The 12611-nt window shown below is 44.2% G+C and overlaps 1 protein-coding gene across 1 annotated transcript in view; it reads right to left on the reverse strand.

The window, feature by feature from the left end:
* Positions 1-12611, reverse strand: part of CLASP1 (cytoplasmic linker associated protein 1) — a 321194-nt gene that overhangs the window by 225207 nt on the left and 83376 nt on the right. Inside the window, exon 7 of the mRNA XM_083153636.1 lies at positions 7740-7837. Coding sequence (XP_083009762.1) covers positions 7740-7837 — 98 coding nt within the window. The remainder of the gene's footprint in view (positions 1-7739; positions 7838-12611) is intronic.

Genomic DNA, 12611 nt, shown 5'->3' on the forward strand with positions numbered 1-12611 from the left:
GCCTCTTTGGTTCTTGCGCACAGTACCGCAAGCTGCTGTACCTCTTGAACCAAGGGCCTTAAACAGGGGGATGCTAGTGTAATAGTTATCCACATAGAGGTGATAACCTTTATCCAGGAAGGGGTGCACTAAATCCCAGACAATTTTCCCACTAACACCTACGAGGGAGGGGGGGCATTCTGGCGGTTCAATTCTTGAATCCTTCCCTTCATATACCCTAAACCTGTGAGTGTACCCTGAGGTGCTTTCACACAGCTTATACATTTTTATGCCATACCTTGCCCTCTTATTGGGAAGGTACTGGCGGAATTTAACCCTTCCTTTAAAATGTATAAGGGACTCGTCGATACAAATAAATTTTTCAGGGATGTACACCTCTTCAAATTTGGCACTGAAATGATCAATGACCGGCCTGACTTTGAATAGCCGGTCAAAGGTGGGATCATCTCTGGGTGGGCACTGTGCATTATCGGTGTAATGTATGAATTTAAGAATTGTCTCAAATCGAGTCCGGGGCATGGCCATACGGTAAAATGGAGTACTGTACAGAACATCTGTACTCCAATATTGCCTAATTTCTGGCTTTTTTACTATGCCCATATGAAACACCAGACCCCAAAACGTCATCATCTCTACTGCATCTACAGGGGTCCACCTAGCAAATGATGACGTGGGGTTTTGAGCAATAAACTGCTGGGCATATAAATTAGTTTGGTCCACCATTAAATTTATAAAATCATCAGAGAAAAATAATTTGAAAAAGTCAATTTCTCTGAGACCTGTGGAATCAAATTGGATTCCTGGCATGCCCAAAAACTCAGGAACCTGGGGCTCAAAATTGTCTGGTGGTGGGGTCCATACTAGATCAATTATTGGGGGGGGAATCTCAGCTGATCTACGGGGGCGTCTTTGAGGGGGTCCCTCATCAGCAGAGGAGGAAGAGGAGCTTAAGGCAAATCCTTCAAATTCCCCGCTTGCATCACTGCCTGTGTCAGAGTCCGAAGCAAGCATGGCATATGCCTCCTCCACTGAATACATTCTCCTGGATGATTGGGAGGACATTTGGGAGGACATTTGGGAGGACATTTGGGATGCCATTTTTATTTTTGTGTTACCGGTAGTGAAATGTTTCAACACGTGTATAGTGTAGGGGGGGGCACAAACTTTATTTCAATCCGGGGGGTATGTAGTGTGTAGTGTGTATGTGGTGCAGAAAAAAAAAAAAAATGCTTTATACCAATAAAAAAAAAAAAAATGAAGGGGTTAAAAAAAAAAAAAAATGAAGGGGTTAAAAAAAAAAAAAAGGAAGGGGTTAAAAAAAAAAAAGGTCCTGCGCCAAAAATTGAGCACAGATGTTGGTCAGTAACGTCTGTCACTGAACAGCGCTCAAAGGCAACAGGAATTTGATCAAAAAAAAAAAAAAAATAGATCAACCCTGTGCCGAAAAAGATGATCAGTGATGTACGTCACTGATCAGCGCACAGCGGCCACAGGACACCCACAAAATCACAGTGTGTGTAAAAAAAAAAATTAAAAAAATACCCCACAGCACACACACAAAAAAAAAAGGTGATCAGTGATGCGACACTGATTACCAGTGAGGTGCAGCAGGTGCACAACCTTTGGTGCAACTGACAGGTATATATAAAAAAAAAAAAACCTCTGTACCCCCAAAAAAGTTGCTGATCACCTCAGATATAGTGATCAGCACAAAAGGCGGGGACAGCAGACACAAAATTTAGCACTCTCTATCACTATCTCTCTCTATCTCTCTATCTCTCACTATCTAACACTATCTAACACTCTATGACACTGCAGCAGCAGCACTCACAGGTATATCTATATATAAAAAAAACCCTGCGCCCCCAAAAAGTTACTGATCAGTTAATTTATACTGATCAGCACAAAAGGAGGGGGCAGCAGTCAGTTATATAAAAAATATATAGCACAATCTGTCACTATCTCTCTCTATCTCTCTCTCTCTATCTCTCTATAACTATCACACTGCAGCAGCACAAAATATAGCACTCTGTCAGTAGGCCTCTCTCTCTATCTCTCTCTCTCTATCTCTCTCTCTCTATCTATAACTATATCACACTGCAGCAGCACAAAATATAGCACTCTCTGACACTATCTCTCTCTCTATCTCTCTCTATCTCTCTCTATCTCTCTCTATCTCTCTCTATCTATCTCTCTATCTATCTCTCTATCTATCTCTCTATCTATCTCTCTATCTATCTCTCTATCTCTCTATCTATCTAGCTAATACAGTGCAGCAGCACAATTTCACAGGCACAATTATTGAACAGGATCCAGTAATCAATCAGCAGCGATCAAGTAAGTATTGCAGGCAGCAAGGTTCTGGTCAGTATGGCGGCAGGGGGGTACGGTGACCGCACTGCACGCTTTCCAGACCGGAATGGCGTCTGCAGTGCAGTCACCGTTAGTTTAAATCCCCCTCCTTGGCTGTGATTGGTCCGTCGGTCCGACGGACCAATCACGGCCTTTGGGGGCGGGCGGGGTGAGGTGGGGTGACACCAGTGTCACCCTTACACCCCGCGGTGATTGGTGCTGTACTTTACAGCACCAATCACCTCTGATCCCGTGTCACCGGCGAACGTTATTCGCCGGTGACACAGGAAAACGCTGTGAATGGCTGTTCACACTGAACAGCCAATCACAGCGATCGCCGACGGGGGGGCGGCATCGCAGCCCCCCCGGGGCATGCACGGACATGTCTGCTGTCAGGGACAGCAGACATGTTGAAACTGTCACCGCGTCTATAGACGCGGTGACAGTTTAAAGCCATGACGTACATTTACGCCATGTGTCGGGAAGTGCTTCCCGGCCATGACGTAAATGTACGTCAAATGTCGGGAAGGGGTTAATCATTATTTTAATTACACCGGTTATGCTGATGCCACTATTCATTTAAAACAATACTTGATTTTGTGTCTGTGTGTATCTGTTTCAGTACATCTAATCTATTTGTGGGGTTTTTATGGTTTTTCAGATGATTAAGAGCAGCCCATTTCTTGCTACAGTTTTTTTCCTTTTTTTTTTTTTTAATTATTGTTCTCTAAACAAAGGGTCCCCAGCAGCCACACGGACGCCCCTGCCAGCCCCCCAAGGAAATCCGTGCAATAAATCGCATGCGATTTATGTCATGTATAATTTGGCACATCAAGTGCCAAATCGTAAGCAGCTGCCCGGGTAACTGCTGGGGGGGGGGGCTCTCAAGGGCAAATTGGTCAGATTTGTCTTTAGGACAAGTTGAACTGGTGTAATTAGGAGACCTTTATTTCACAAAAGATATACTGCATGTAATCTATCAACCTGTGACAAATCACATGCAGTTTATCTAATACTACTACACTTGTACCATACAATTTATCTGATTGGCAACACTACAGGGGGCTGGCCTAAATAGGGCTTTTCCAGTATAAAGTAAAACTTCAACTGCTTTTTTAATTTCAGCCTCAGCTTGCCATGAGCGCAGCCAAATGGTACGCCTGGCCGATACTGCTGAGGCAGACACTTTTACCAACAATTCTGCTACATCAGCAGAAGCTTGGTCCTATGTAAGAAGCCACGTCTTTCAGAGATAGAGCCAGAGGAAGAAAGTAGTTATGACCTAGGCCTATTGTTTGCCCCCAATTTTTTGGAGACCCTGTGCCAACTCATCTGCCCACCTTTCCATGCTCACCCAGGCCGACACTAAAGCCGGTCTAAGAAGTACCCCAGACATTGTGTAAAGAGGCTTGTCTAATTCTAACGAATCTGGAAAGGTAACCTGTTGTTTTTGGTATGGCCGAAAATAGAGACGGGGGCAGGAGAATTGGCTTCTACCAAATTTAGGGTGACCCCGACAGCCTGATTAAGACCGTCCACCCCCTGTGGATCATCCACACTAGGATCCTGTGTGGGTTCTGTATCCTCTGCTGTGGTGATTTCCCCCTCGTCTAAAAACTCATTATCTGACTCATTTAGCTGAAAGATGGCAGGGATAGCATTCATCTTCTGAGGGCCGGGGAGGCGGGTCTTTGTTAAAAAAGACCTGCTACAGAATGTGACAAAGAACCTACTGACTGCATGAGGTTTCTTGCCCAAGCAGGCTCTTCATTTGTCATCCTATCTAACGGAGCCTAAAAAACCTCCCTATCTCTGCGTGAAGCAGCTAATTCAGCGCCAGATTGGATAATACAGACTGAAATAAATCCACAGATGCCTCTGCAGGAGGTGCAGGGGATTGGGTAGCAGGAGCTGCCTGACCAGTAGCATAACAATTTTCACATAAGAAATGCCTGTTATATGCTGTGTGTATTGTTCTTTGCAATTTTTGAAAGAGAACAGTTTTAGATGAGGTAGCCCTGCCTGCCATTCTTGTAAAGCGTACAGCAGAGTACAGAAGGAAACAGGTAATCACCTACACACGCACACACACCCCTGCCCGAGAGTTTAAAGGAAAATGGGGCCTGAGGTAGGATAGGGAGGGAGGGAGCCTTTTAACCCCCCTAATTAAAGTGTGACCCTGCGGTGACTTACAGGTCCTCTCCAGTGTCAGGAGGGAGTGCTGTACCGCGGTGCAGGCACCAGACGGAGCTGCCACCGCCGGTAAATAAGATGATGCATGAGGGACAGAAAATGGTGCCAACTGTGCCGGGAGAAAGGTGCCAATGCACTGCTCGGAGGCCTCTCCCTCGGTGAGCGTGTATAGACGCTGTCACAGTGGTGCTCTTAAACAGAGCGGAATGCTGTATACCGCCTTCGCTCTGAGCATACTAGTGTCCCCTCTGACAGCGTGCGGATAACAGCGGCTGCCAGGCTTCAGCTAACAGGACCAGCACGCTCATGGTCCTGGCCACCATGACGCCTAGTGTCTTTTTACCTTTCAGCTGTGACTCCCTAGAGCGGGGGCAGAGCCTTGGACCCATAACGCACACTGCAGGCAGTGTCAGCGGGTCCCCGGAGTGGTGGCTCCGGTGGTCAGTTTCTAAAAGGCGCACTGCGTGCAGTGGCGACCAGAAACTCCTCCAGGGTCCCGCGTAGCAGGCAGACTCTGCTGAAGAGTCTGCCTGTCCTCAATGTTAAATTAAGAGTAAAATAAAAAATGAAAAGGAACCTAAACTCCCTGAGGAGAAAAGGCCCAGGGGACTGACTCTTCCGGCACTTTTTCTAAGACTGGGGTCTGGGAGGGGATAGAGGAGGGAGGAGCCTGGTACACTAAAGTTCTTAAAGTGCCACTCCTCCAATACACCTACTCTATCCCCATATGTGATGACTGCAGTGTCCCCTGCTGCATGTAGGTGAAAAATATGTTAATGTTAAGCTCACAGGTTTGTAATTAGCAGGGTCATCCCTTTTTTGATTATTGGTACTACCTCTGCTATTCTCCAGTCTTTTGGTACCTTACCAGATGAAAATGAGTTTTCAAAAATGTAAGAGGGGTTGCTAGATCCTCCCTTAATTCCATTAGGACTCTAGGATGAATCCCATCCAGACCTGGGGATTTGTTGGTTTTGATTTTGCTGAACCTGAATTTTATCTCATCTGTCCTGAAAACATTAAGATCTAGCTCGCTCATTCCATTTGTGGTACCTGTATGCTCCACTGTCTGCTCTTCCCTAGAAACACTGATGAGAAAAACACATTTAACAGTTCTGCTTTACCCTTATCCTCTGTGAAGCTATTACCATTGATATTGGTTAATAGGCCTATGTTCTTTTTAATAATCCATTTACCAATGCACTATAAATATTTGAAAAACTTCTTGGGAGTGGTTTTCCTCTCTGTGGCTATACGCTCTTTATTTTCTCTTTTAGCTACTTTGATTACCCCTTTACTAATTTTTATAAATTCTTTGTACTAACTGAATACCTCCTCATTCACAGTATCCTTGTACAATTTAAATGCTTTTGTTTTATTATTTATTCCTGTCCTTACTTTTTGTCCAACCATGATTGCTTTTTCATATTGAATTTACCCTTATTACCTTCTTGGGATATAATTAATAGTTAATGATTCTAGCAAATTTTTTAGGGTTTCCCCTATATCCTCAGCATTTTTCCCCTCAAATAACACTTCCCACCCAATTTATTTTAATGAGTCCCTCAATAATTCAAAGTTTGCTTTCCTAAACGGTAATATTTTCGCCAGTCCCATATGTTGTTGTTTACAGAAGTTGATTTCCAGTGAGACCATGTTGAGGTCACTGTTTCCTGGATAATGGATAGATTTTGGGGAACTGCTCTATGTAGTAGTTAGCCCCATGAATTGTCTAATGGTTTTTGTTTGATGTATGGAGATCTAAAAGCATCCCACTTTGAGATAATTTTGTTTTTACTTACATGTCCATAGGTCTTATTCTAGAATTGACTTGGCTCTTTAGAATAAATGGACTCTATCCTCCATTAGAAACATTGAGATACTCCTCATGACATGGCCAGATCACTGCCCCCTTTTGTTGGTTTGGGATACAGGTTCAAGTAGAGTTGCCCCTAGTTCCTGGAGACTAGGTAATTACATACTATCTCAGCCGGATGCTGGTCAAGAAATGTAAAACAAAAAATTCTGTCTCTATCCAAGCATTAATACCCCTGAGGAGACTTCCAAACTTAACTACTGGTACTCCCTTTATTATTAGAGACTCAACTATACAGGTTGCAGCTAGACTTAAAAATGATAAGCAGCACTATAACCTGGCAGAGCTGAAAGCAGCTAGATAACAGGCAGTCCATAGGGTTGACCCTTCTGACAAAGTACTTTATGAACTTCTCCTTACTGTTTGGGAAAAGGTTAATGACTTCATGAAGTTTAGTACAATTTGGCTTATCTTATTCAGAAATGTAATGTATTTGGCACTCGATAAGCTGTTTACTTGATTGCTAATCGAAGGGACAATGGGGAGGTAGCTAATGTGTTTTCGGAGTACTATTCACAAGTATATCATCTTAAAGAAACTCCAGTGGATTAAACCATTTTATACCCCTTTACCACTGACATAAACATCCTTGGTTTTTGAACGTGCACCTACCCAGGAATTATTAATCATTAAGCCCCACCCCATAATGTAAAATAGCCAAATTCCCGGCTCTCGGTGGAGGGGGCGGGGCTAAAATTATGTGATTGTGACATTTAAGATTAGCCCCCTCTTCTAAGACCCGCGGATTGCGGCATTTAAATGGGAAGACAGCCGTGATCGGGGGCTCAGTTGGGGTTTTCGGGAGACTCCCGGCCCTTCTGGGAGGGTAGCCAACCCTGCATTAGGTCTCCTGAACTTTAATTCTGTCGAACCCCAAAACAATACTCAATTAAGCATAACCAGTCAAAAAATAATAAACTTAAAACCATCACGTGTTTCTAAAGTTGACATCTCCCTGTGGACACCTGGCTTTGACACATAAAAGACTGCATATAGTATAAGTTTTTTGTTTTTCTAAATAACTGAGCAGTAATTAACCCTTTGAGTACCAATAACTGTAAGATGTGCAAAATATCCGCAAAAAATGCCAGCGTCGCTCACAATTGTTATATAAATTCAAATAACATTTTTTTATATTAAAAAATGAATAAGATTTCCCATATAAGGTGAACAATACAGGTTATTACTATGGAGTTGGGCACTATGCATCTTGCATAAAGTTTCTAAGGAGTTTACACTGTTAACGAAGGGCTTGACTCAGAATTACCATACCCAGCAACGCATGAAATTAGGAAACACTGGAAAAATAAGAGCTTACCGAGACTGTGGGAGTCCTTTCTTGCCAAGATCAGCACGTACACGCTCTCCTACATGTCTGTAGATTTCTACCAGGGAATTTATTGCTGCATCTCGGACCTGCAGAATACACAAAACAATCAGACATTACAGACAATGTGATATAGTGGGTTGAGATTTATTTACATTCCTCTGCACCATGCTAGGCTTCCACAAAATTTTATGCTGGGTACATATTAGACAATGTGTACCCAGCAAGGCTGTGCACGATGGGACTGCCGACACAGGGCCGATGGAGGATGTCGCTAACAAATGAACGCGCATTATCAGTGATATAGTGTGTACACACTAGACCAGGGGAAACTATTTTGCTCTGGGACCCCATCAGGCAATAATAATTATTGCATGACCCCAGCAAGTTACTGCAGAAGGTCATCACATGCGCATACCTCCCAACTTTTGAACTGAAGAAATAGGGACACTCGCCTGAAAAGGGGGTGGGGCGTATGCAAATGAGGGCGCGGCTTATGCTAATTAGCCGCAACCTCATTTTCATATGAGAATAGACGCTGTGCGCATGCGCACAGCGTCTATTCTACTAGATTGGGGGGTCTCCCAACTGCCACCCCCCGCAGCGGGACAATGCCTGCCGCGGGTGGGACAGCGGGACAGGACCCGAAAATCGGGACTGTCCCTCTAAAATCGTGACAGTTAGGAGGTATGCATGTGTAGTCCGTAGACAGCACATACATGGCAGCATTGTAGAGGCACAAAATGATGGGAGGAGTCTAAATAAAAGACAATTCAACAGATTTGTCCCCTTGAATCACTGACAGAAAAGCCATCAGCCTGATGTTCATCAACATGTAGTCGTGACGCAATGCCGAGGTCAGGACTCACTTTGGGTTCAGGACTCATAGTTTGAGAACCGCTGCAGTAGACAAGATGAACAATGTTATTGTGCATATAGGTTTAAAAATATCATTAATGCAGGATTCAAACTAGAAGGATAAATAGCACCCAAAATGCACATGACAACCACAAAGAGCTTGTGCTTTTAATGCAGCTGTTACGGAGCATTTACTCTCATACTATCTTATATATATTTTTATAGTTTGAAAATATATTATATAGTATATATTGGTCACAGACCATCGAAAACTCATTCATCAGCCTAATTAATACGAAGCATGTAGCTAAGCTTATTTGCATATGGTAAGAGACAAACATGAACCAATAGGCTAGGACTACAAACTGTAATGAGGCACACCCACAGGAAGTCTCTTGCAGACCGTGGTAACTTTCTACAGGGTAGAATACCCTCTATCCTCTCGCCAGACTAAAAGTATGAACCTAACATCACACAGATATTATAACAAAGGCCGCAGTGGCAAATGCAGGATTTTTACAGGGGGCTTTCCAAATGTAATCCAAAATCTTCCACTCTACAGCGCATACTGGATACTCAATGGAATACAGTATTAATATGTAACAGTACAGATTGTCTATAGTATAGGCTGTTTTAAACATTTAAATAAGATAAGTGGTCAGGAAAAGGTTTAACATCATAATAAATACATAACAGAAAAAGTACTGCACTTTCTTAGCTCACGATCTCCCACTTCATGGTAAGGCTCCTGTCTCTACCTCCTGGCAGCTACTCTTTGGTCCATTGCGATGTTTGAGGGCTCAGATCCACACAGAGTAAATGTGATTGAAGAAGATGGTACACTAGGCATCTCTATTAAGCATATTATACAACAGTGCCATACTTGCCGGGGGGGGGGGGGGGGGGAGGAGCAACCAAAAACCCCCACGTGTTGGCCTATGGGCCAGGCCAGAAGAATGTGTCTCTCCACTCAAGGCTTGGAATCTTCTTTTCCAAATATACTCTAAGTATAAAATGTTTAACCTTTTATTAAGAAATGTGTGTGTGCGCACACAAACACACACACACACACGGGTGGATCAATAAGTACCTGTGTTTGAAGACAGGTAGCGTTACTGAGGAAAGTTGGTATTACGATCATGTACTACAATCTTTCAAACAACGCCATACCAAATTTCAGATTGATTCATAATGCACCAGCCCCCTCATCCGGAATTGTTGTGGCCAAATTGCATGAATTGTTGCCGCATTTACCGTACTCACCCAACTTGGCTCTCAGCGACTTCTTTCTGTTCCCTAACCTGATAACTTTGCTCCCAAGAAAAAAAATTCAGCTCAAACGAGGTGCTCATTTTCGAGACAGAAGCCTACGTTAGTTTGACTAATCGTAATTGGCAGGGACGTTGGAAAAAGTGTACTGTCACAAAAGGAGATTATGTTGAAAAATAAATATAAAAATGTGAAAAATTGAAGTCATTCTTAAAATAGGTACTTATTGATCCACCTTTGTATGTACATACATATATATTGTGGCAGAGTCAGCATTCCCCCACATGAAAGTAATGTGAAGGATCAAGACCAGGTTTTGTTAGCAGTAGCAGAATCCCAGGTGTAATCAGCAGCACCTGGGATGTCCTGATTTAAGGCTTTGCATGGCAAAGTCTCTTTGCTCTCAATGGTGTACTATCTACCCGAGTGATAGGCTGGGGGTGTGGGTTAGTCGAAGGACCATTGGAGCCTTTTAGGAGTCTGCATTGCCTGTATGCTATAAAATAAAGAATGACCGCGCTCTGTGTTTGGGCTGCTCCTAGTAAAAAGACATTTTTAAGTGCGATAAAAAGGAGCGCACTGAATATGCTAATGTGAGTGACACCGGAAAGAAAAAATTGGTTAAAATAATGTTTACACTCCTTTTGAAGTATTTTGAAAGAGTCCCCTGTTTCCTAACTTTCCCTACCTTCCGGTGAGCCAGCGGGGCAGCTCGGCGGCTGTCTGATGTTTTATCCCACGGCTCCGTGTCGCGCCGGATTTGTAGCTTACGAGATCAGTTTCGCCGGCGTCCCGGCACGGTCTCTGATACTGCAGTTGGTAGTTGTAGGGATGGTCGGTGGGGTGCGTTCTCTTCTCGCCGGCGAAACTGATCTCGTAAGCTGCAAATCCGGCGCGACACGGAGCTGTGGGATAAAACATCAGACAGCCGCCAAGCTGCCCCGCTGGCTCACCGGAAGGTAGGGAAAGTTAGGAAACAGGGGACTCTTTCAAAATACTCCAAAAGGAGTGTAAACATTATTTTAACCATTTTTTTCTTTCAGGTGTCACTCACATTAGCATATTCAGTGCGCTCCTTTTTATTGCCTGTATGCTACTGCCTGTGATGCCAACTGTATATGAAGGTCACCTGCTATGCTGTACCCACTGATGAGAATAAACTACCAAGAGACCCTGTGTTTGTGTTCCTTGTCACAATTGACGGCGATTGAGCGGCACCCGAAGCTGTGAAAGCTGAAAAAAGCCACGTCAGGATATGTGCCAATACCGCAGCCCAGAACTCGGGTCCCAGTGGTTAAACAAATGGCTCTACCTCCCTTAGTGTGCTTTTAGTGTGGCCAGCATAGTCATATGCGGTGGGACTGCCGAAACAAGGAGAGTCAATGGATTGCAGTGCAGAGAAAATGGCTCGGCCGTTGGTCAGCATGGCAGCTGCGGGTCTATCCCAAACAGAGTCCTCCCTGTTCCAGGTGTTGGTGCAGTTGGAAGGCCGAGATATCTAGGCCCTGGTGGATACCGGCAGTGAATTCACCATTGTTGCGGCCAGCGTGGTTCCTCCAGGAGCTGACAAGGTACAATCTGCTGTCGGGGTGCTGTGTATCCATGGCGATGTAGAGGAGTGCCCACGTGTCTACTTACCTCTGACCGTTCAAGGTCGGTCATTAAAGGTGGTAGTGGCGATGACCTGCAGACCAATTTACCCGCTGATCCTGGGCCATAACTTTCCATTGTTGCAGGAGTTGGTTACCTGGCATGACACCAACATACCATCAGCCACTGTTGCAACTCAAGGGCCAAAGACCAGAAACTCTGGGAGAGATGCTGCCAGTCCTGAACCACCCAAGATCCTGAGTCTGAAGCCCAGTGGAACCCAGTTTGCGAAAAGATATCACTATAGGACTTTGGGAAAGATCAACTCGATGATAGTAATTTGGTACACGCCTTTGAGACAGTTAAATTGATGCTTTACCGTCAGATGGTGTACTTGCTTGATCGTGTTGCTACTGTACAAGGGAAAATGGTAGATCAGCTCTTCACTCACCGAAAAGCTATGCATTTGTGGGATGGCCATCTGTGGAGGAGAAAACACTCCAACGCATCCAGCTAAAGTTCTTTTGGGCCGGCATCTATGCTTCCAATGCCCAGTGTGGAAGAGGACAGCCCCACGGCCAGAGTTTAATGCTCCACTGGTACCCCTCTCTATCATTTCCATGCCTTTTGAGTGGATTGTTATGGATCTGATAGGGCCAGTGGAAATATCAGCTTGAGGGCAACAATACATATTGGTGGTAGTTGATTATGCCTACAGGTACCCACAGGCTATTGTCCTGCGCAATATGAAATCTGGCACTATTGCTTGAGATCCACTAACCCCTTTTGTTTCCAAACTTTTTAAAGGATTTGTGCCCGAAGTTGAAGGTAGACAGGACTACCACCTCAGTGTACCATCCGTAGTGTCCCAAGAAAAACAAGACTAAGATATGCTTCTACCTTATTTGAAAAGGTACCCCAATCCTCTACAAGGTTTAGTCCCCTTTGAGCTGCTTTATGGAAAACACCCCAGAGGCATTCTTGATCTATTAAAAGAATAGTGGGAATAAACTTGTCAGGACTCTAATATCGGTCCGTTTGTGTCCCAATTGTACGGCTTTATAAGGCAGTTTGCACCACTCCAGAATGAACACATAGAAAGGGCTCAACAATGTCAGAAACATGAGTCAGAGCCAAGAGAAAGTA

The sequence above is a fragment of the Crinia signifera genome, chromosome 7 (assembly GCF_055691185.1).
Source record: "Crinia signifera chromosome 7, ASM5569118v1, whole genome shotgun sequence".
NCBI lineage: Eukaryota > Metazoa > Chordata > Amphibia > Anura > Myobatrachidae > Crinia > Crinia signifera.